At 44.3% G+C, this 22,571-nt stretch overlaps 3 protein-coding genes across 4 annotated transcripts; 2 read left to right on the plus strand and 1 right to left on the minus strand.

Annotated features, from left to right (window-relative positions):
• The first annotated feature begins 340 nt into the window (after positions 1–340).
• LOC121620038 (lactose-binding lectin l-2-like) lies at positions 341–829 on the plus strand. The gene has a single exon (XM_041955975.1). The coding sequence runs from the start codon at positions 341–343 to the stop codon at positions 827–829; it is 489 nt and encodes a 162-aa protein (XP_041811909.1).
• A 4,024-nt stretch (positions 830–4,853) lies between these two features.
• Positions 4,854–11,065, plus strand: cdca7b (cell division cycle associated 7b). The gene is made up of 10 exons (XM_041955917.1): positions 4,854–5,121; positions 6,691–6,834; positions 6,917–7,017; positions 7,164–7,401; positions 7,526–7,588; positions 8,412–8,594; positions 9,149–9,304; positions 9,411–9,560; positions 9,924–10,060; positions 10,552–11,065. The coding sequence occupies exons 1-10, from the start codon at positions 5,104–5,106 to the stop codon at positions 10,571–10,573; spliced, it is 1,212 nt and encodes a 403-aa protein (XP_041811851.1). The 5' UTR covers positions 4,854–5,103; the 3' UTR covers positions 10,574–11,065.
• A 1,403-nt stretch (positions 11,066–12,468) lies between these two features.
• Positions 12,469–20,200, minus strand: sp4 (sp4 transcription factor). 2 transcript variants are annotated; one of them, XM_041955880.1, is made up of 7 exons: positions 19,702–20,200; positions 19,354–19,424; positions 18,064–18,414; positions 16,733–17,930; positions 16,139–16,337; positions 15,425–15,624; positions 12,469–14,857 (listed from the first exon to the last, which is right to left on the minus strand). In XM_041955880.1, the coding sequence occupies exons 1-7, from the start codon at positions 19,706–19,708 to the stop codon at positions 14,583–14,585; spliced, it is 2,301 nt and encodes a 766-aa protein (XP_041811814.1). In that variant the 5' UTR covers positions 19,709–20,200; the 3' UTR covers positions 12,469–14,582. The 2 variants fall into 2 exon arrangements, with proteins under 2 accessions (XP_041811814.1, XP_041811815.1); XM_041955881.1 differs by lacking the exons at positions 19,354–19,424; positions 19,702–20,200 and adding an exon at positions 19,055–19,181.
• Between the last annotated feature and the right edge of the window lie 2,371 nt (positions 20,201–22,571).

The raw sequence follows: 22,571 nt of genomic DNA on the forward strand, positions 1-22,571 counted from the left end.
TTTATGATGCACACGTGCAAAAACACCATTTTATATTGTACTGTAAAAAATATGATTTCCGATAGCTTCTGATAAATGTTCCAAAGGGTAAATGATTGAAAGGTTCCTGCCACTTCTGTGGAATCAATATCAGCATGTGCTTGAAATTAATAAATAATAGGTTTTATGTGACACCTCCATGTGAGCTTGTGGTCTTTTTTCCTTTTGTGCAGACTCTGCAAAGCTCATCTAACCAATGATATCACACACAACGGTGCAAACACCCTCTCTGAAGCATATAAAAGTGCAGGTCATCTGCAACCAACATCAACCCCTCTTCTACTGACAGAGAAACACCAACATGCTCTTGTTGCTCTTCCTGTTTGGTCTGGCTCTGGCTGCAGTGCCTCCTTCAGCTGACCATCAACTGAAGCTACAGCGTGGCAAGTGTCCCTTGTTCTGGTTCAGCTTCAACGGCCGCTGCTACAAGTACATCTCCACACGAGCGACCTGGGCTGATGCGGAGCTCTACTGTGTGTCAGTGGGAGCCAACCTGGTGTCTATCCACAGTGTGGATGAAGAGAATTTCATCAAAAGACTGATCGGCAATTTTGACCATACTTATGGACTGACCTGGATCGGACTCAGTGACCTCCACAAAGAAGGCAGATGGATGTGGTCTGATGGGTCTCCAGTGGACTTTGCCTATTGGAAAGACAAAGAGCCAAATAATCGGAACGGAAAAGAACACTGTGCTCACGGCATGTTTGGCCAAGGTCTGCAATGGAATGATGGCCCGTGTTCTCTTACTTACACCTCTGTTTGTGCATCTCGCATAACCTGTACTTAGGAAGTGAGACAGACGCATATGTCTGATTCTACCTGTTCACCTGCTGTTCTGTCGGTATGCATCAGAACTCTACACAAATGCACAATTAGCACAATTAATGTGCGTGTACAGAGGAGATTTCACTAAGATTCATTTTCATGAATGATGGACATTCCCACGGGTTTCTCCAGTGGTTAAAAATTGAATATTTCCACACCTTTTTAATAATCTCAAAATGAATATTAATTACATAAGTTATGGTTTTGTGGTTGCTTAGTCTGTTTCCTCTTTTATTTTGAAGGTTACTCTGTTTTGTTTCACTTCCTGCCTTTGTGTGTTTTCCCTGCGTGTTTGATGGGTCATTTGTTTCACCTTACAATCCTAACCCTAAAGCAATGTTAGCAATGAGAAGCCTGAAAAAAGCTATTACCGGTATGCCACCTGCAACTAGAGGTCTGATCCTCCCCATAATAAATAAAGGAGATAAGCCAAACCTCTGGTTCTCTGTGTTTCGTGCTTCCCTGCTTGCATGTGAAGTTGTGTTAATGCCCATGCTGACTGGGTCATACTGTAAACATTTTCCCCTTGGTACAAGCAGCATGATTTCAATAAAGATTTCAGATTTAATGTAATGACTTAGTGTAATGTAAATTAAAAGCTCTTACATTTATGGGCCCGGCTTTCCTCTGCCATTGTTGCTGAGGTCTGCTGTGTTGACTGCAGCGGTAAAACCATAACAAATTTAATAATAACCTCCCTTCATTGTGCAAAATGAATAAGTACTAGAGTTGAAATTAAACAACTCCACACAACTCTATAATGTAACTTTCTCAAAATGCAAACTTGTTTAACAATGCATATAAAATTATGGTTATTATTGCAAGCAGGACCAATAAATGAATAAAAATTATATTTAGATGTATATTTACATTAATAAAAATCACAAATGCTCTAATGTAAAGTGTAAAAACTTTTTTTTTCTGGCATTCTGTGGGGGGTGCTTCGGGAGTATGGAGTCCGGGGCCCTCTACTACGGGCAGTCCGGTCTGTGTATGACTGGAGCAGGAGCTTGGTTCGCATTGCCGGCAGTAAGTCAGACCTGTTCCCAGTGCATGTTGGACTCCGGCAGGGCTGCCCTTTGTCACCGGTTCTGTTTATTATTTTTACGGACAGAATTTCTAGGCGCAGCCAAGGGCCGGAGGGAGTCTGGTTTGGGGACCACAGGATTTCATCTCTGCTTTTTTCTGCTTTCTGATGTTGTCCTGTTGGCTTCTTCGAACCAAGACCTCCAGCGTGTGTTGGGGTGGTTTGCAGCCGAGTGCGAAGCGGCTGGGATGAGAATCAGCACCTCCAAGTCCGAGGCCATGGTTCTCGACCGGATAAGGGTGGCTTGCCCCCTCCGGGTTGGGGGAGAGATCCTGCCTCAAGTGGAGGAGTTTAAGTATCTTGGGGTCTTGTTCACGAGTGAGGGAAAGATGGAACGTGAGATTGACAGGCGGATCAGTGCGGCAGCTGCAGTAATGCGGTCGTTGTACCGGTCCGTCGTGGTGAAGAAGGAGCTGAGCCGAAAGGCAAATCTCTCTATTTAACGGTCAATCTACGTTCCCACCCTCACCTATGGTGATGAACTTTGGGTCATGACCGAAAGAACAAGATCTCGGATACAAGCGGCTGAAATGAGTTTCCTCCGCAGGGTGGCGGGGCGCTCCCTTACAGATAGGGTGAGGAGCTCTGTCACTCGGGAGGAGCCGCTGCTCCTCCACGTCGAGAGGAGCCAGCTGAGGTGACTCGGGCATCTTTACCGGATGCCTCCTGGACGCCTTCCTGGGAGGGTGTTCTGGGCATATCCCACCGGGAAGAGGCCCCGGGGAAGACCCAGGACATGCTGGAGGGACTATGTCACTCGGCTGGCCTGGGAACGCCTCGGGGTCCTCCCGGAAGAGCTTGAGGACGTGTCTGGGGAGAGGGAAGTCTGGGCATCCCTGCTTAGACTGCTGCCCCCGCGACCCGGCCCCGGATAAGCGGAAGATAATGGATGGATGGATGGATGGATGGAAGTGGAAAAACTTCTTTATACCTTTCCAGTTTTGTTTGATTTAAGAGCTACTGTGAATTCACTCAGTCAGCGTTGAAAGCAAACTACACATAATCCTTGACTGTGATGTGACTCATGAAGATTGGTCAAAGCCTGAACAACAGCATTACCAAGTCTGAAATACTGTACATATCCCTGAAATACCAAGAGGATCAGCTTCAGTTGTGGTACGAATGCCTTTCGATCTCTGACATGTTATTGCGAGAGAGGGACACAACGAGAGGGGAGCAGCGAGAGGGAACGACAGAAGGAGAGGAGACCATTTCAATCTGAAAGAATAATTGTGGACTTAGAGCTGAACAGTTTGTGGTGGCAGGGGAGTTGCTGCTCCTGTCTCATCTCAGCTGACTGCAGCTGGCATGAACTGGTAAACGCTCTGTGTGTGTGTGTGTGTGTGTGTGTGTGTGGAGGGGGGAGGTATGGTCAGTGGTGGTTTAGACCCAGGGTGCAGCACTATGGCTTCCTGATGCTGCTAACCCATATCATTTTGCAGTCGTCCTGACGGGTCTTTTACCCAGCAGGAAGCAGAAATGAGGGCAGTGAGATAAACAGAAGAGACAGGCTTGGTGGTGCAGGTGCTGAGTAATTGTCAATTTGGCAGAGTGCTCTTGGAAACTGTGCAGAAATTGATTCAATAGACATTAAAAGCCCAGTGTAAAGGATTTTGCAGCATCTGTTGGCAGAATATGGAATATAATAATTACAATTATGTTTTCATTTGTGTATAGTGACCTGAAAATTAGTCTTGTGTTTTTGTTACCTGAGAATGAGCCGACCGCAGTATGAGCGCCTGCAGCACTGTGTCAGACAGAGTAGTCAGTAACAGTGGGGGCCCGCAGGGGACGGTCCTGTCTCCTTCCTCTTCGTCTCTGAAGGCAGTGTCAGAGGGGGTGATGGATGCTGTCCAAGTTAAGTGTCATTCAGGACAATGTTTTCCACCCACTCCATGACTCGCTGGAGCAGAGGAGTTCATTCAGCGTGAGTCTCATGCCACCGAGATGCAGTACAGAACGCAGCACAGAACACCACAGGAAGTCAATGCCTGTGGCTGTCAAACTTTTAAAGTCCTCCCTCAGAGTGTCAGTCATTCTCACCTCATAATTCAACAAATCTCATTAACATGTGCAATAATTCAAATCTGATTTACTTACAGGTACATATTGTAAGCATCATCAGCAAAATGTACTTAAAGTATCATAAGTAAAAGTATTCATTATGCAGCAGAAAACCCCTGTCAGTGTTTATTGTGATATATTATGTTAATTACAGACTACCCTATATGTATAAACATATCATGTTGCTGATGCATTATTGTAAAAATGGTACTTGGTGTACCAGGTCACCATGAGCTGTGAGAAATTGTGATGGGCACTTTTTAAAACTAATGATCACTAAATGATTTATTGAGAAAAATCACTGGCAGATTAATCAATTAAACACATTTCACAGTGATTGTACTGGATATGATTACGTCTGACAAATAATCTTGATTGATTGGCCTGTGTAAATAATAGCAAATTATCCCCTACTAATAACTACTCTGTAGATTAACTATAGCAGTATGTAGTGTTTTATAAACTGATCATGTGTAAAATCTTAATCTGCAAGGTAACTATAGATAAGTTTAAACTATAAATAAATGTATCAAAGTAAAAAGTACAATATTTTGCCTCTGAAATGTTGTGGAGTAGGATAATAAAATACCCTCAAAATTGCACTTCAGTCCTGTATTCTAATGAAAGTACTTTGTTACATCTACTACTGCTAAAAGTCTGTTTAAAGTCTTAATAACATACAAACAAGTAACAGCAATGGCAAAAATCACTGTCCTGCTGAAGGGGCGCGTTCTCCGGGATCGTCACGCCCATACCATTTTCGCGCGAAAAGACGGACTGCACCATTGTGAGTGCGGGGGGACTCGGATGAGAGACTACGCTAAACTATAGGAAACAACACCTATATCGAAAAACGCTATAGTTTTAAGGTTTAACAGTGTGTAGTTTTTAGCAGAATATCAACATTACAAGTATTGGCCTTAACCACGTCCTCTGGTTTAAGGCGACCATCGACAAAACCCCTATTTTTGCAATCACCGGAATTCTCTACTGGTTAATTTTTAAATACACCTCCACTCATTGGTTTTCCTGTTCCAAAGCCAAAGTTTGTGTTGGACTGAAATTGGCCGCAAAACCGATATAAAATGACTCTCACTTCAAAGGTAAGTGGCAGGGCACGGCGTTTAAATGTACCTCTCTTTTCCACGTTGCTTTTTGTGTTGTAAAAAAGCCACAATGAGGCAAAATGAACACCATTGTTAACGGCTGACGTTGTTGGTTCGGCCGGCCTGAGTCTACTCTTCTGTAAAGATGCTTTCATATCTTTCTCCGGATAATTTTATATTTGTGTAGCTTGTTCAGGTCTGTAGCTCGTGTATGTATCGAACACTATTTGCAACATTTGTCTTCCGTCTTTACTTTGACCCGGACAACCAGCTATCTTACACGTGATCATTAACATTTTGGCTAAATGCCTAAGTACTAACCGTTAAGCTAATGTTCAAAGTGAAGGAGTGCGGGTTCAGTGTTTTGTGAAGCGGCTTGATAGGTGAGCCCAGTCTGTGTCGTCCTTCTCCTGGAAGGTCAGAGGTCAACATCCCTTAGGTTGAAGGGAATGGTTCACCAGGGACATAGTCTGAACTACATGGATCAGACACTATCAGTTACAGGTCCAATATGTCCCAAGATAAAGGATGTGCACTGTTTATTCAGAGGCCATTAAAGAAACGTGTACAGAACACTTAACCCTTATGTTTTTTAAAATCCTCTTTAGCAGCTCACACAAAAATACTTACTATAATTTTATCAGCTTGAAACCTCATGACTTTACATAATTTTATTAATATTGCTTATAAAGATGAATTTGAACTGATGTCATGTTTATAATATCTGCTGGTTTTCATGTGTCTATATCTTTGATGGTGTGTACAGTTCTTCTTGCACAGCAAAGCCCCACCAAAATCCCAAGTAAATATAATCATGCATAACCAACATAAGATACGACTTAAGTTATTATATCAATTGGTGAAATGCTGCAATGTCATTTCTGTTTTTCCTCGTCTTCATCAAATGTGCATGCTTAAATTGCAGAAGGGTTACCACTTCAGAACATTTTTACATATGTAGTTTTCAGAGGAAAAAAAATATAAATGAAAGAGGATGTAAGGTTGAATTCATATTTGTTTATGACACATGCAGCCTCGCAGTGTGTGGGACCTTAAGGATGTATGTGTACTGTTGGCAAAACACAAGGGTTAAGTGTCTGTTTCCTTTTCCACTGCACTTTGGCATTGGTCTGCCCTGGCTGACGAGTTGCACAGGCCTGCAGTGATAAAGATTTAGTTTAGTTCGATAGGGGTTAAGTTTGGTATCTGCCGACATTAACTCAAGGACACAACTTTGCTTGACAGGCTGATGGAATGGTGCTCCCTCCAGTGTTAAGTGTGAAAACTGGTTTTAGGAGATTGTCCTGTGTCTTAGTGGTGCCTCGTGGAGTTTTCCTGTAAAGAAACTGAAGTTCTGGTCCAGTCAGTGTTACTCACCAAAAGGCATTGTCTGTATCCCTGTGGTACTCTAGACAACATGCTGAGTTAATTTCTCTCCATATAAAGTACATCATTGTCACAGTCTGTTATTGTATGATATGATAATTATAATGGAACTACAATGGGAACATGTCATCTATTCTGCCAAAGCTGGTTTAACATTCTGCGCGGTATGTCTGCCCACAGGTCCCATCTTTCAAATCCAAGTTTATCACTGCGGAGCTGGCTCATCTGTTTAGCCAGTCAGACAGTGAGGAGGAGTTTGAAGGTTTCAGCGAGGATGAGGAAGAAGAGTACGCAGGATGTTTTAACCAACGGCTGAAGACTAAGGTATGATGTGTTTATTATCCGCTAAATTATTTGCTGAAAATGTTTGTGATACCACAGTGAAAGCACCGTCTTTTGTCTCCAGATGGTTGAATCGGAGGAGGACAGCGACGTGGACACCGGCTTCTACTCTGATGGTGAGGAGGTCCCCCCATCAAAGAGGAGGAGTCTTTTAGTAGCCCTGAGGTAGGTGTGTGCACATGTTTTTTTTTACTTAAAGATGATCACATCTGATCTGACATCGGACCTTAGGAAACACATGCCTGTTTCATGACAATGGTGTTGATTCTCCAGTGACTGAACAACAATCTTATTTTAATCTTGCTCCTCAGGTTTCCAGTCAAAAGACCGTCTATTCCCAAACAGGAACCGCAAGAGAAAAATATCCAAAAGCAAGTCAAAGAAACTCCGCTTTCACAGAGAGCAAGAGGAAGGCAGAGAATGAAGCAGCAGCAGCAGCAGGTTGAAGACGAGGACGAGGAGGAGGAGGAGGAGGAAGAAGAAAAAGAGGAGGTCTTGTCTCAGAGCCTAAGGAAACGAGACAAGAACATCAAAGAAAACAAAGCCATGGTAAAGAACCCTTACAACCATTTTTTTCCCATATTCTAACAAACTGTCATCTGTATACTGTAATTATATCAGTCCATCCTTTGTCACATGTCCTTTGACTCTGGTCGTCTCGGTTTACTTTCAGCTGGCTAAGCTGTTTGCTGATCTAAGCACCATGGCTGACCTGACTCTGCCCACCACCCCGCAAGTAAGTATGTACGCCAGCCCAGTTTGTCTCAACCATAAACAAAAACAAATGAACATGCTTTCAGCTGGAAATAAACCATTTATTCAAAGATTATAGATCACCAATAACATTATGTCACATTCATTTGGCTGACTGATTTGTGCCAAGCATCTTACAGTAAGTGCATTCAGTTCATAGGGATGAAAGTTCGATAGTTTAGTAAATTAGTAATAACCTGAGTGTCAAAGTTTACTGTGCTTTGTGCGTGTTTAAGGAAAAGACTTGTTGATTGAATGTTGTTTTGTATAGAGACAGGTACTTAGCATGAACCAATGCCATATACCATAGCAATTATAGCCTAGCTAGTTTGCAATACCCATCCCTAGATGGGCTTTAAAAATACACAAAAGTCAACAATGAAATATTTATAAAACGGCACCAAATAAAACCATCATATTATAAAATAAGTATATTTGTTGTTTTTGTCACGTTAGTGATGAGAGATGGTGCACTATATCTTGTGTCAGAGTTATTTTTATTTATTCTTTTTTTTACTCAGAGACATTGTGAGAAGTTAATGCAGAAAAGGTACAATTATGTCGAAGTATGTCTGTGATCAAGGAGAAGTAATCACATGGCTGTAATTGGTAGAAGTCGCCAATATAAACTAAGTGTTCTGGTAACTCATATTTACCTTTCATAGCAAAGTCTATAAGTGTCGGGCACATGTTAAACAGCGGCTTAGAGGAGGGCTGTGGATTTAGGTCAGATAAGATATTTTTCTAACAAGATGTGTTTTTACACTGACTGATTTGCAAACGTTATCTTTGTTTTAATTCTGCAGAAAAAGAAGCGGGCGTCAGAAAAGACAATGCCACGGAAACGCAAGTTTGAACCAGAGATGGGGTCAGAAAGGAGGAACCCGTCCCGTAAGGCTCGTCCTCCTGAGAAATTTGCTGTGGAGGAAAAGAGCGAGCCACTTACCCACCGAAGCCCCAGGACAGTAGACCTCAGGAGACTGGTGGAGGTAACATGTGCAACACACACTTTACACTGTGTACTGGCTCATATACAGCGCTCATGTATATGTAATGCAGTTAAGTTACAGCAGGTTGGTAACGTCGGAGAAACCAGCAAGAGTAAGACAGATTTTAAAAGAATGCAGTTAGAAAATCCTATCTCTCCAAAAAAAACATGGACACACACTGCCTTACTATTTATTCACGAGAGATCTTTGGGGAGAGGAGTAGTTGAGTAGTGATGAGATGACTGATTCATTCCAGATTGGATGATTGTTATTGGACAACCTTTTCTTTTTTTAAATATTTATTGATTGCTGTTGGCATGTAAAGAGAATTTCAACAAATGCACCAAAAATGCTATAAAATACTTAATCCCCTAGCTTTAATAGGAAAGGGGAACTTGCTGGATATAGGAGGTTATAATTTAAAATTTCTTCATTATCTTGTCATTTATGATACTATGTATAAAACTTTGTATTGAAACCTTATTGGTAACACAGCAATGATACGTTTGTGCTGCCTCAGTTTGACATGCAAACTGTCGGCTGTGATTGGGCAGGTGGATGAGGAACATGCCCGTGATGGCCGGAAAAAGAGGAAGAGCTCCAGTTCCAGAAGGAGCCAGTATGACGTAAGGTCGGTCGACGAGATCACCAAAGAGGACCTGGACAACATAGCATACCGCAGCAAGGACAAGATCTGGGACAAGGAGAATGTGAGTGGAATCAGGCTATGTAGTGCTGTCGGTGCTGTACGATACTGTCAGGTCTCCTGGGTTAGTGCAGCTTTTCATTGTGTTTGTGTGTGTGTTTGTCTTCCAGGGCAGCTCGTGTCACCAGTGCAGACAGAAGACTCTGGACACCAAGACAGTGTGTCGCAGCGGTTTCTGCGTGGGAGCCAAAGGTCAGTTCTGTGGACCGTGCCTGAAGAACCGCTACGGAGAGGACGTACGCGCTGTGCTGCTCGACCCGGTCAGTGCTGATACACGTGTTAAGCATTTCATTTCCCATTTCTCGCACTTTGGATTTGGTAAACTTGAGGTGAATGTGGATTCCTCCGAGACTGATAAGACAACAGAAAAGCCACTTCAGGTTCCACAAAGCTAAAGTGGCTGAATGTTGTTGCAAAGCATTGCATGACAAGTGGCAAACAGAGTAATATACCAGTTGTCTGCTTACAAGTAATGATCTTTTATTTATTTATTCGTTTGTTTTGGATCTTGTCACTTTATGTAATAAAAAGCTAGCGCAAACGACAATTAAACTGATTCACTGGTGCTGAGGAGTGACTACACTGCTGGTGACTCACATTAAATTTGGACCTTTTCTTTGCAGACTTGGTCGTGTCCCATCTGCCGTGGGATGTGTAACTGCAGTCTGTGTCGTAAGAAGGAGGGCCGCTGTGCTACCGGCATCCTTGTGGGATTGGCCCGTTACAACGGCCACGACAATGTCCACGAGTATCTGGAGAGGTACGTCACCTCATTCTCACAGTACGGAGCATAGCACAGTGTCGGTGTAAAATCACTGTTGGAAAATGTCTGTGCTACTGCACTGAGCATGGAAAAATCATTTACTAGAATTAAACCAATTCCAATGTTGATATCTGTGTCAAGTGAATATATTCGTCATTTAAACTGTCAGTTTGACAGAAAATTAATAATCAGTACAAACAGTGAGAATTGGCAGTTTCTCTCTTCTTTATATAATTGAAAATTTAATATCTTTGGGTTTTGGACAGTAAGTTGAACAAAGCAATAAATTTCAGATGTTACTTTGAGTTCTGAGAAATCGCAGTGTGTATTTTTCATAACAGGACATTTTAGACGGACGTGTTTATTGATGAGTCGGAAGAATTCCTAACAGCTCAAGAATAACAGCAACCACTGATTGCAGCATGACTGAAAGCTACATTGTATTGCCAGCAGATGGTGATCATGTCTTTTTTTTCTCTCCATCACAGCATTCAGAAGGAGCTGGAATAAAGTCCAGAGAGAAGACCAGAGAGGAGACCCTGCATGTACAGCTGGTACCTGGAGCAGGCTCTCATGCTGCACAGTACAGTAGAACTAATTTTAATACTTATTTTTAGATTCAGACCAAACTTTTACCTAACCATAGAGACTAAAGCAATGTTGTTCTTTGTTTGTTATGTTGTTTCTTTCATGTCACCTTAACATAAGGCACATACACTGTTGATATGTTTTATATATCCTGATATAAGGCTGCATAAGATGCAGAGATGTTATTGTTTTAAAGTCTGTACTCAGTTTTGAGTTGTATATTTTCATTTGAATATTTCTACTCTTGATGTTCATTTGAACAAATTTGACAAATATTTTGTGTGTTGTGGATGCAAAAGGAGCCTATTATACCAACTGCTTTTCTAAAAACTTTGCAATATTCTTGTCAGTCCACTGTAAATTTGAATAAAGATGGCAATATCTAAACGATTTGCCATGTTTTTTTAAGATACATTTATGCAGTCTCTTATCTGTTTGATGCTTGTATCAGCTCTCACAAATGTCTACAGGACACCACAGAGGCTTTTATGGAGGAAGGTCAAGCTTAATATTATTGTACATTTAGGGGAGGTACACACATCCTTTATGCTGCACTGAAGTTGTGAAAGGTTGCTGCAGGAGAACCTGGGTGGGATGAGGCAAGTGGCTGCATTTTCAGTCACATTGTAGGGACTCGCCTTCCTTATGGGGACAAAATGAAAGTCTCCTTACCCTAAATCATTAAATTTTAGGGTGAAGACCTGGGATAGGTTAGGTTAGGTTTAGGTTTGGGTTAGGCCAGAAGTGGTTATGGTTACGGTTAGGGTACGTCTCCAAGAAATGAATGCAAGTCTTTGTAATATCCTCAAAAGTGATGGAAACCTGTGTGTGTGTGTCTGTGTGCGAGTGTGAGTGTGAGTGGGGTGCAGGTCAAGTCTTTGCTCCTGAGGTGAGCAGAGAGCCAGTCAGCTGATCTCATGTCATGACCAGGTGCCATTGCTGCAGAGTGGGGGTCAGCCGTAGGTCACTGGGTCTTCATGAAGCATCATGCATTGAGAGTCAGAAATAGAAAGGTTTATTACAACTTTTATCTAATCACTCTAAATCCAAAAGGTTTTAGCTCAGTTTTTGACACCTATAGTCTTCCATGTCTGTTTTTACATTTTGGTGTTGTTTTTTATTGCTCTTATTTTCTTGGTCAAAATCTAGCCTAACATGTCATTTAACATCCAAAATGATTGAAAATAATGGGGTCAAAACATCAAACCTCTGTCCTTGTTCTGATACTTTAAGAGTACATTAATCTCCCTTTTTACCTTCAAAACTCCAGAAAAACACCTGAGGGTGCAGAGAGAGGCTGAGAGAGTTTTTGAAGTGTTTCAAAGGTGTGACATGTCAGAGGTATGCGTGAGCCGCCTACTACTTTTCGTACTGCGTGACCTGGTGGTGAACTCTGACAAGTTCCACTTTGATCATAGCCGAGTTGCACTTTGGGTGTTTTGTCGATCGTGTTTTCTTAAGTAGACAGTTTATAGGCTCATTATCTGTTGAGGCAAACCAAAAAAAAACCCCAGCAGTTAAAGCAGCTGTGTGTTTTTGAGTGTTAACAGTTTGTCCTGTCACTGAACAGTCACGGGGTCGATCCTCGTAGCAGCATCAGCAGAAACCATAACTGGGAGCAGTAATTGTTCCCAAAGGCAGCACAGATACTCACCGTGGCTGCTGCTACAACACAGCTCAAAGATTACCTGATAACATGGGGGCTGGAGGAGTTATAAGAAGCATGTGTTGAGGTCAAAGTGTACCATATGTTGTGTCTTTTCTATTGGTTTCCATCTGATTAAGTCACACAAATACCAGATCATCAGAGGGGAATTTAAGACAGTTTTAATCACTTTATTGTCAAGTGTTATGCAGGCAAAGCATCTTTTCTGCTTGAAGTTGTCCTTTTTTTCTTTTTTTATTGACATAACACGTTTGTACAAACCAGTTTTAAAAATATCAATAAACTGGAGCCTTTGAGGCTAACCTGGCAAAAAACCCATTATCAAATGTCATGGAGACGAACAAACATCTTTAGAAAAAGATTTACAAATGAGATGTCACTACAAAATATCAAAGAAAGAAAAGTTGGTTGTCACACAAAATATTACCAAAAACATCTAAATTTGTTTGGTATCAACCTTTTCAACTTTAAACAAATAGTAACTTTTTTGCTTTCTTCTTCTTTTGTTATTTATTTTTCTCCAAAAACACGTTATGGCGCAAAGAGGAGAAGAAGAAATGAACAGCAATGGTCAGACGTAGAAAAAGAAAGCCGAAGCACAGAGAGTAAAGAAGAGAGAAGCAGCACTACGGCAAAAAACTGAAACATGCTGTACACAACCTCAGAGTCAACGCACACAAATACACGTCCAGCAAAAGGCAAATAGTACAAATCAAGGATAAATAATAAATTAGCCGTACACACTGGGGTCCTGTGTGTTAACATATTGGGGAGGGGACTGTTTAAAACAACTGATAAATTCTATAAAATAAGTGTCTTTTAATTTAAAAAGAATGTACGCACTGAACTAACACAGAGCAACACCACCAGAAAACATAATATCCACACAGCTAAATGGCCCGACCAACTCCCACCCGCAGCTCTGCCCACTCTTCACCCCTCTGTGCTGTGGTCCGCTCTCCATGTCACCCCCTAATAATGCAGGAGAGCGCCCCTCTTTCTCCATCCACTCAACTCTGAAGTCCCCTCTGTACGACAGCTTGTGTTAAGGCAATTGTGGTACATGGGTCACGTAGCAGGGCCAGAGGTGGAGAGGGGTCTTCACCAGAGCACAGGCGGCAAAAAGCAACATCAGTGAGGGTGCTGTCGTCTGACGAGTCCGTTGTTACATCTGCCAGGTAAAGTCTGATGGCCGTTGATCTTATAAAAACGACAAATTTGCACCGGATAAACTGCCGTTAAAGCCGCCCGCGGTGTCTGGAAAGTAACCGGCTTTGGTCAGTCGACAGCACTGCTTTCAGACGTTTTCCCTAATCTTTGAGCGAACTGGCTTGTTTTATTAACAGAGAAAACTTCCCCTGACAATGTAAACATGGTTTTACTAGGATTGTCATTATAGTATTGCTTTCACTACACAAACAAAGTTGTAGAAAGCTAGATTGTTTTTCTCTATAGAAACCTTTCTTCTAATGGCCACTGCGCCTCAATAGGAATGCATTATTTATAAATCTTTTTATATGTGCTTTTTTTTTTTTTTTTTTTAGAATCATCCCCTCTCTTCTTCCATAACAGTTTATCCGTTGACTGGTCTCGAAGGAATCAACACCTGAATCTGATCTGAGGACTAAACCTGAACCATGAATAAAACTCAAACTAGGTAGATCCTCTCCATGACAGCGTGGGAATCCAAACACACGCTCATTCATACACGTCACATATACACACACGCCATCCCAAGGCTGCCCCCCTGCTCTGTCACTGCTCTGCAAAAGTCCTGTACCATGATTGACCCTCAGCACTGTCTGACAGGTATGAAACAGGAACACAACTTTGTGCATAGAGTTAAATTCTGTTGCGATTAGGAAAATGTATCTCGATGTTGGATGGTTTTAGATTCAGCAGGTCCCCCTGTCTTGTGCTAATCTAGACACTACTTACATTCCTTTCCCCGCCAGGCATGGAATTATTATAGGTTCATTTCATAAATGCCAAACTAATCTTTCATACCTTTAGACAAAATTTTTGTTATTATATCTGTTAGGTTTTTTTTTAGATTGTGATGTTTATATTTTTTCGGTTTCTGTTCATTGCATGATCCCGTCTCTTTTGAGTCCCTTTTCATGAGAGAACATTTTCAAAATGATGTAAAATGAAAAGTTAAAAAAAAAAAAGAAAAGAAAAAGTAGCCTCCCTCACAGTCCCTGCAAAGACTTCCAAACAAACAGGAAGTCAGCCTTCCGCAAAGAGACAGGAGTCAGTTGTTGCCTATTCAAACTCCTCCTCTTCCTCCTCCTCCTCCTCCTCCAGGTGATTAGAGGTGGTGGGTGTGGCGGGGGCAGAGTCACGCGAGAGGGTCGCCACAGCAACAATTTGAGGGGAGGCGCCCAGGCCTTCAGGGGCGTCTTCCTCCATGTCATCAGTGGTGATGATTGCCACCGCAGCTCCGCCCTTCTTGTTCTGGTGGGTCTTGATGTGCTTGGAAAGGTGGTCGCTGCGCATGAAGCGCTTGGAGCACTCGGGACACTCAAAGCGCTTTTCTCCTGGAGACGAGAAGAAAAGGAAATAGAGAAAAGTACATCAACAAACGACCTCTGGCTTTCTAGATACTTTCCAGTTGTGTGCTGTCTCGAGCTCTGTTAGAGAATGGCCTTGTTAATTATAGTAACTAAATATGTGCATAGCTGGGTGTGGGCTGTATATTTTATAAATTAGGAAAATCCAAATCTGAATAAAATAATAAGATATGTGAAAGGAGTTTGGTTTAGAGCTGAAACAATGAGTGGACCCACAGAAAAATGGTAACTATTTTGTCAGTCTTCTAGCAAAAATAGTGAAACAGTGCCCAACACTTTTTAGTTCCAGCCTCTCACATGAGATGATCTGCTGCTTTTCTTTGAACTGAATGTCTTTGCGTTTTTGAATGTTGTTCGGACAACACATTTGAAGATGTCACCTTGGGCTCTGGGAAGTTGCGATGGGCATTTTCACAGACTAAAATTCATTCAGTACTGGATTCAAGCTTGATAAAATGCTGTCAAATCCCCACCCTACCAACGTGACCAGAGTGACCCACATCACCAGTCTACATCCCTGTATGTGCTTCCTACCTGTGTGTGTTCTCCGGTGTCTCTGCAGCTCGTCACTCCTGGTGAACCTCTTGCCACAGAAGATCCAGTTACAGACGAAAGGCCTCTCGCCGGTGTGCCAGCGCAGGTGGGCCCTCAGGTGGGACGTCTTGCCGTACACCTTCCCACAGCCCTCCATATGGCAGATGTGCTGTTTCTTCTTTGTGGGGTCGCCGCTGTTCCTGCAACACACAATGGAGGTCTCACTGTGGAAATGTGTCCTAGCAGAGCTATTTGACTGGTCTTTGATTTTTCTCAGTGTATGTTTTGGGTGCCAGCTCCTCATTACAATGTGAATGCTGGGCAGTGAGAGGTCGGATCTGTCACTTTAGAATACAAGCTGCACTGTGTTCTAACCATCTGTCAAACCAGTTGTCCAACCAAGACATGACGGTCATCAATAAGTTAAATAAGGGTTTGTAAATGTTGAACTTGGGCACACAGAGCCCCAGATTTCTGACAGACAATCAAATTTAGAGATATGAGCATTTTTGCATGAAACTTCCCTGATGCAGCTTTTTTAAAAATGTAAAGGATGTATTATCTAACAAATTTTTTTGTCTAGAAATACTGTATATTCAAAGCAAATATTTAAAAGAAGAGACAAATCCAGTAATTCCCCCATATGAGTACATTAAGTTTAACCCCACCTTTTCCTCCTGCGCCTATTCATGGTGCCGTCTAATGTGTTTGTACCTTCCCTCTCCATCCCTGCAGTTTGGACAAGAGCAGGCGACACGACGAAGCCTCTTGCTTGGTGGTCCCTCCTGGTCCGAAGAACTCTGTACGGAGCCCAGCTGGTCTGGACTCATAGATGAGCCCGGAGCCACATTGCCAACAGTCACCGTCACTGGAGACGACTGAACTTTGACCCCGTCCTGACCCTGTGGTTGACCTGACAGGTGATTGAAAAAGACTAAATGTAAACTTTGAAATCAAAAACGAGAGCTGTATTGTCTGTGGGGTAGTCTGAAGAAAATATAACAATAGTGAAAGCTGCGAAAGCAAGATCCAGAGCAGTCTGGAATACAGTGTTGGACATACAATTTGACTGAGCCAGCAGGACATCCTGGTATAGTTTAACTTTGAATGGTAAATGCACCGTATGAAGTACTGCACCACACAACGGGAGGCTGGAACAGGAAAGCCATTAGAGCTTCATATTTCATCAGTAACCAATAATGCTTCCTCTGTCCAACCGAATTGCTTTAACCACATTTTGTTTATAGTAATGAAAGGGATCAGCAATGGTTTAGTCACTAGACTTTCACACCCTTAGTGTGCCCTTACCCTGTAGACCAGTAATGGTGAGTGGAACGCCCTGCACCTGAACCCCAGCAGTGCCCAGCCCTGCGATGCTGACTGTCTGTACCCCAGACCCCGGGTTGATCTGGGCTGCGCTCAGCGTCAGGGGAGCTCCACTCAGGGAAACCAGCCCTCCACTCCCCACTGTTGTCCCTCCGGCCACCGGGGCCAGTGTTAGCTGCTGTGGCACGGCTGCCCCGAGGCCCCCCTGCAGGGAGACTCCGCTGGGAAGCTGCAGTGTTTGCCAGGTGATCTGCCCAGACGGGGACAGGGTCGGGGTCCGAATAAGGACCTGGGCTGGGTTCTGGAAAGCCTGGATGGGCTGCAAGGTTTGTCCTGGGGCCAGCTGGAGGGTCTGAATGTGTTGAGGCTGCTGCTGGCCCTGAGCCTGACCCTGAGACTGGGGCTGCAGCTGGATCTGCTGCACCAACTGGTGCCCCACCTGGCCCACGATCACCTGCTGGATGGTTCCTGCTGTGTCTGTCTGGCCCTGCAGCCCGTTGGCCTGGTTCTGGTTTTGAGAGTCTGCCTCACTGCTCTGCACTTGGGCATCAGTTGGTACAGCCTCTGATCCAACAGAAACCATTTGTGTCCCATCAGACACGCTGTCACCTTCGGCTACTGCCGTTGAGCCGGTTGATGGTGTAGCAGGAGCTGCCCCAGACACTGCTGTTGTCACCAGCTGGTTGCCATTGGCAACAGAGAATGTGCCATCTGCTGATTGGATGAGCTGCACAGCCCCGCCCCCTCCAACATTATTTATCACAGGCAAAGCCAGGGTCATGCCACCAAGGTTTATGGGTACAGTGGTCATAACAGGAGTCTGGGAGCCCTGCAGAGTCTGCAGCTGCAGTGGAAAAGACTGGGCAGGGCGGATCTGCAGCGGGACCGTCTGATTGGCTGTACTTGTCAGGATGGCCTGCTGGTTGGCTGGCTGGAGGATAGCCTGGGTCTGGCTTGGACTCTGGGTCTGGATGAGCTGGACCTGTTCCGATAGAGCCCCGATGGAGGCTGTCTGAGCTGGGCTGATATGAATCTGCTGTCCATCTGCAGTCTGCAAGTGAGGGATGACCTGATACTGGACCCCGCCCCCGGCATTGGGCAGGTTCTGAACCTGGATGATCTGGAACTGCTGCTGTTGCTGATTGGCTGCGACACTGTTGGTCCCACCTACTGGCTTCACCTGCCCAAATGGAAAGGAGCAGTGATACAGTTAAGGACAAACACTGACAGACCAAACAACAACAACAACAACAACAACAACAACAACAGCAAAAAACATGTGCTCAAACCCACTCTACCCCCACCTCCTTTACCTTGCGTCCACCAGGTGAGCTGTCATTGGCCACGGTGGTGGCAACCGTCACAGCAACAGGCTGACTGGTGTTCTCCTTGGCCATAGTAGGTGCTGTTGTAATGATCTGCCAGCCGTTCCCCGTGAACTGTGCCGGGACCAATTCTAGCTGCTGGGGCACCAGAGCTTGACCTCCAGCTGTGTCCACCACTATCTGACCCTGGAGCTGACCTGCCTGCAGCTGGATCTGACCAGCCTGGACCTGGATCTGCTGGGCCCCCGCCTGGGCCTGGGCCCCTTCCGGTCCCCCCTGCCCTCCGATCTTACTGCAGGTGGCTGCCAGCAGAGCCAACGGAGAGGGCTGAGAGGAATCCTGGAGGAGAGAGGGCGGGGGAGGGATGGAAGGGAGGGGCAGAGAGAGAGAGACGGTTAAACAGGAGAGACGAGGGAGAAACACAACACACGTAAAGAGCTCATATACATAGACAAACAAAGTACAACACGTAAGTTCACAAAAAGTGAAAAGGGAAGGGATGGGCAGGTATCACACAATGTATATTCTGAAAGAATGAAGAGGAAGAGTAAAAGAGCGAGGGGTGGGGAATAACATGGTGCAGAAAAAAGAAACACAAAAAGCTGAGAGAGAGAGAGAGCTGTCAGTGGAAGTGGGCGGTATTACAGGAAGCGAGTGGGTGGGCGTGTGAGAACCACATTTCTCTTTTCTCAGAACACTGGAAGAAAATGCCGCCTTCTCTCGCTCTCCTCCCTTTCAAAGGAACTAGGTCGCAGGCAAATTTTTAATGCTATACACCTCTCAACACTGCACAGAAACAGCCTAGATTCTGTAACAAAAACAACAGCATGGAATAACATAGCAACAATGCCTGTCGAACACGTTAAACAACATTATACGCACTGGCAAATAGCTGCCAGGCTGAAATTCATCTCCAAGATATATACAACCTATAAAAAGCAGCTAAAAATAGAAGTTCCACAGCCGTGGAGTCACATACCAACGCTGCAGGTCTTCAAAATAAATCCATATGCAGAATTAAATCATCCTGACCCTAATTCAAGCAGACAATTCAAAAGTACAGTGGTAGAAGTGTGACAGCCATATAAGCCTGTTCAAGAAGCTTTGGGCTGGCTCTCAGCAGGGCTGCACAGAAGCAGGAAGTGGAATTCACCAGAGAAACGCCCCCAGAGGTGTCTGGCTGGCTGGGAGGGAGTGAGTACATTTTTGGCCTACAGGCTCGGCAAAAGTAATGAACTATATTAAACTCTTATTTAATTTATTATTATTTTTTTTTACCTGCGATCCAGAACTTTTCCCCTTTTTAGATGCTTTCCCTCCTTCAGTTCCAGATGATTCCTTCTTCGAGTCTGTGAAAAGAGAGTCCAGTGTGAGAATATTTCCGGCTATAATGTCATCAAATGAGCATTTTTGATTGGTACAAAGTCCCAGGATGAGGCACGGTCATTTAGACACCAAGTGGGCCAAGTAAAATCTGATCATAATGCAGATATAGCATAACAAAGGTGATCAATAAAGGTAAAGGAGAAACCAGTAACATCATCATCAATATCAAAGGGACTTGGAGCCTCCTATCTGTCAGACAGCGAGAGAGGGGTGGAGACGGAGAGGGGGGAGGGTACCTACCACTCATAACGCATTAATATACCGAGAGGGAGAGGGTGTAGTTCACGGTAGAAGGCCGGCCGGGTACAGAGGCGGAGGACGGCCTATATGTTCGGCGCTGGGCCGTGGCGGATCTGCCCGTTTGACGAAACCACCCACCGGCCAGGAAGGGCGGTGCCAAGCGCAGGCACAATCAAGCGGACCTAAATAACGGAAATAACAGAAAACACAGTGACCGTCCCCGGCCCGTCGGCCCCCTCGCAGCCCCGTTGCACGTCTCTTTCACCGGATAGCCAGTCCATAAACGAGCAAAACAGCGCTTGTCAGAATGATATCCACAGAGGAGTTGGAAGTGTGTGACCGTAGAGGCCCACCCACTTCCATTTAAGCATCAGGACAACACCCTCTCCGCTGCTCCTGCCTGTCGCCGCCGTTTCTCACGCCGCACGACGCGGGGACACCTCGTCGCCGTCCGTCGTGCACCGAAAACGAACCGTCACCAGTGTTTGTATTTTACGAGTATTCCCTTTTTTTCGTGCACAATTGATTTTTTTAGGGGGAGATACGGGGAGATAGCTGTGGCTTTTGTGGGCGGACGCGCTCCTCCCACATATTCAGATTGGACGACGGGGCTCGGCGTGCGAGGGTCGAGATGGGAGTTGTATTTTGGTGAGGCCTCGCCTTCTCGAACGGGATTGGGCGGCCGGGACTACATCTCCCATGATGTTGCGGCGCGGGCTGGAGCGGCCGAGTTGGTAGTCATGTTGGTGTGAGAGCGAGAGGGAAGGGCGGTGACTTCTGTGGGGGTTGGGCGAACGGGAAAGGGAGGCGTGTGTGTGTGTGTGTGTGTGTGTGTTTATTTCCACTTTCTCTACACAGTGGTGTCAAAGGGTGACAGTCCTGGTGAAAGAAAAGAAAAGAAAAGATAAAGCAGTGGAAGTGAAGCGTTGTTTAGTTCTAATTAGCCTACAGTGGAAAACAGTTTGCAATAGTAAATAATGTCGCCTCCATGCTGAAATACTTTTAATTTTGTGCCTCACATCTTTTCCCCATCAGTCCCTGTTCCACTTGTAATGTCTTTAGCAGATGGACAGAAAATTAAGTGGCAACTATTTTGATAAAGATTCATCGTTGAAGATATATGTCGAGCACAAAATCCCACGTGGTTCCTGTGTCCAGCCTCTCAAGTGTGACCATGTGTCGCCTTTTCCCAGTTTGTGTAATTCTAAATTGAATATCTCTGGGCAAAATAAATAAATAAACAAATAAATAAAAAACTGTTTTGGGATTTGAATGGGAGCTATCTTAATCTTTTATTCAGTTCATCAATTAGCCATCAACAGAAATTGGCAACAATTGCTATAGGCCTATATCGAAGGGAAAAAATCACTGGTCCACCTTCTCAAATGTGAATAATTGCTGGCTTTCCTTGAGGTAACTGAATACCTTTTGGGTTTTGGACATTTGATTTGGCAAACTGATTATTATCATTATTTGTGTCCTTCACTTGTCCTTCGAATATTGACCTGTTATTTTCTTCACAGATTACTATTATTTTACTCATATTAGAATTATATGCGTAATGCAGCCTCTTTATGTTAAATTCAGACACACATACAAAAAGCAGCCTTCCTACATTAATATTTGGCTACAAAACTGACTTTGCTGCTGTTCTTTTAGTGCATTTGGAGAGGACTCGTCCTGAGGGTTGAATCGTGGGTATGCAACAGAGAGCATAACTGAGAAAAGTCATTTGTTACAGGAGCAGCAATCACACAGAGAAGTTTCTTGTTTCTGTACCAGTCTGGAACAGAAGTCATGCCTCCCACCCACGCACCAAAACCTCTTCCAATCTCCCAAAGGGAAATTATGTGTTAAATTCATGCCAGCACAAAGAGCTACACGTAGCAGGCCTGCATGGTCCCAGGCAGAGGTTTACTCCTGCCTGGTTTGTCCTCTCCTTCAGAGAAACCCTCCCAGAGCGAGGAGTGACTTTAGCCAAGTGGAGTCACAGGCCCGGTTCACCGAGCAGAAAACATCATTAGCGGGCAGCCAACTGAGGATATGCCCCTGGCACACGAGGGAAATATTCAGGCTTATAGGCTGTCAGCCAAAGCAATGCTCTGCCTCACTAATGCCGTGTTTCCACTGCATGCTACACTTCGACTTGACTCTACTACTCACTTCAAGATGAAGTCAGGAGAATACTGAAAGTTGCTAAGTAGAGGCGTATATTTCAAAAACCTGTTATCATGCTTCCTATCGAGACTGAATGAGTTTAAAATCTGACTTGGGGCCTAAAGAGAAATAACGGTACTCTGTGTCTTGAGACTGCTGTTACTCTCAGCATATTCTCACAACTAAGCTACAGACATACACACACACACACACCTGGGGTGGCCCAGAAACATACATGTAGGTCTATACACACGCACACACATGTAATTACTGCGGAAGCCAAGTGCCTTGTTCCCGCCCCCTGGGCCACTCGACAGGGCGTTGCTAGGCAACGGGGTCTGGTCTGAAGAAGGGTTGTTGTCTCTGTGTGTGTGTGTGCACGTGTGTGTGTGAGCATGCATGGTGGCGATGATGGAAGGGGTTGTGGTTGAGAGAGGGCTATCTGTCTGTTCTAGATGACTGTACTGCTCATAAGAACGCTGCTGTTGCATTGAGGAAATCATGGACAGCAGCATTGGTCCTCTGTAAAGCCACATTTAACCTCTAGTGAGCTGGCTGGAAACAAAAGTTCTGGAGGATCTTTACACATTTAAGCATCAGTATAAGCTGAAATATAAATGAATGTTCCTTCAATGACAGGAGAGTGAAAGTGATTGTAATACTCATTTCCCAGCTGATGCCACTAGATGGCGCCATATACCAGATGGGCCTTT

The sequence above is a fragment of the Chelmon rostratus genome, chromosome 16 (genome assembly GCF_017976325.1).
Source record: "Chelmon rostratus isolate fCheRos1 chromosome 16, fCheRos1.pri, whole genome shotgun sequence".
Taxonomy (NCBI): Eukaryota; Metazoa; Chordata; class Actinopteri; order Chaetodontiformes; family Chaetodontidae; genus Chelmon; species Chelmon rostratus.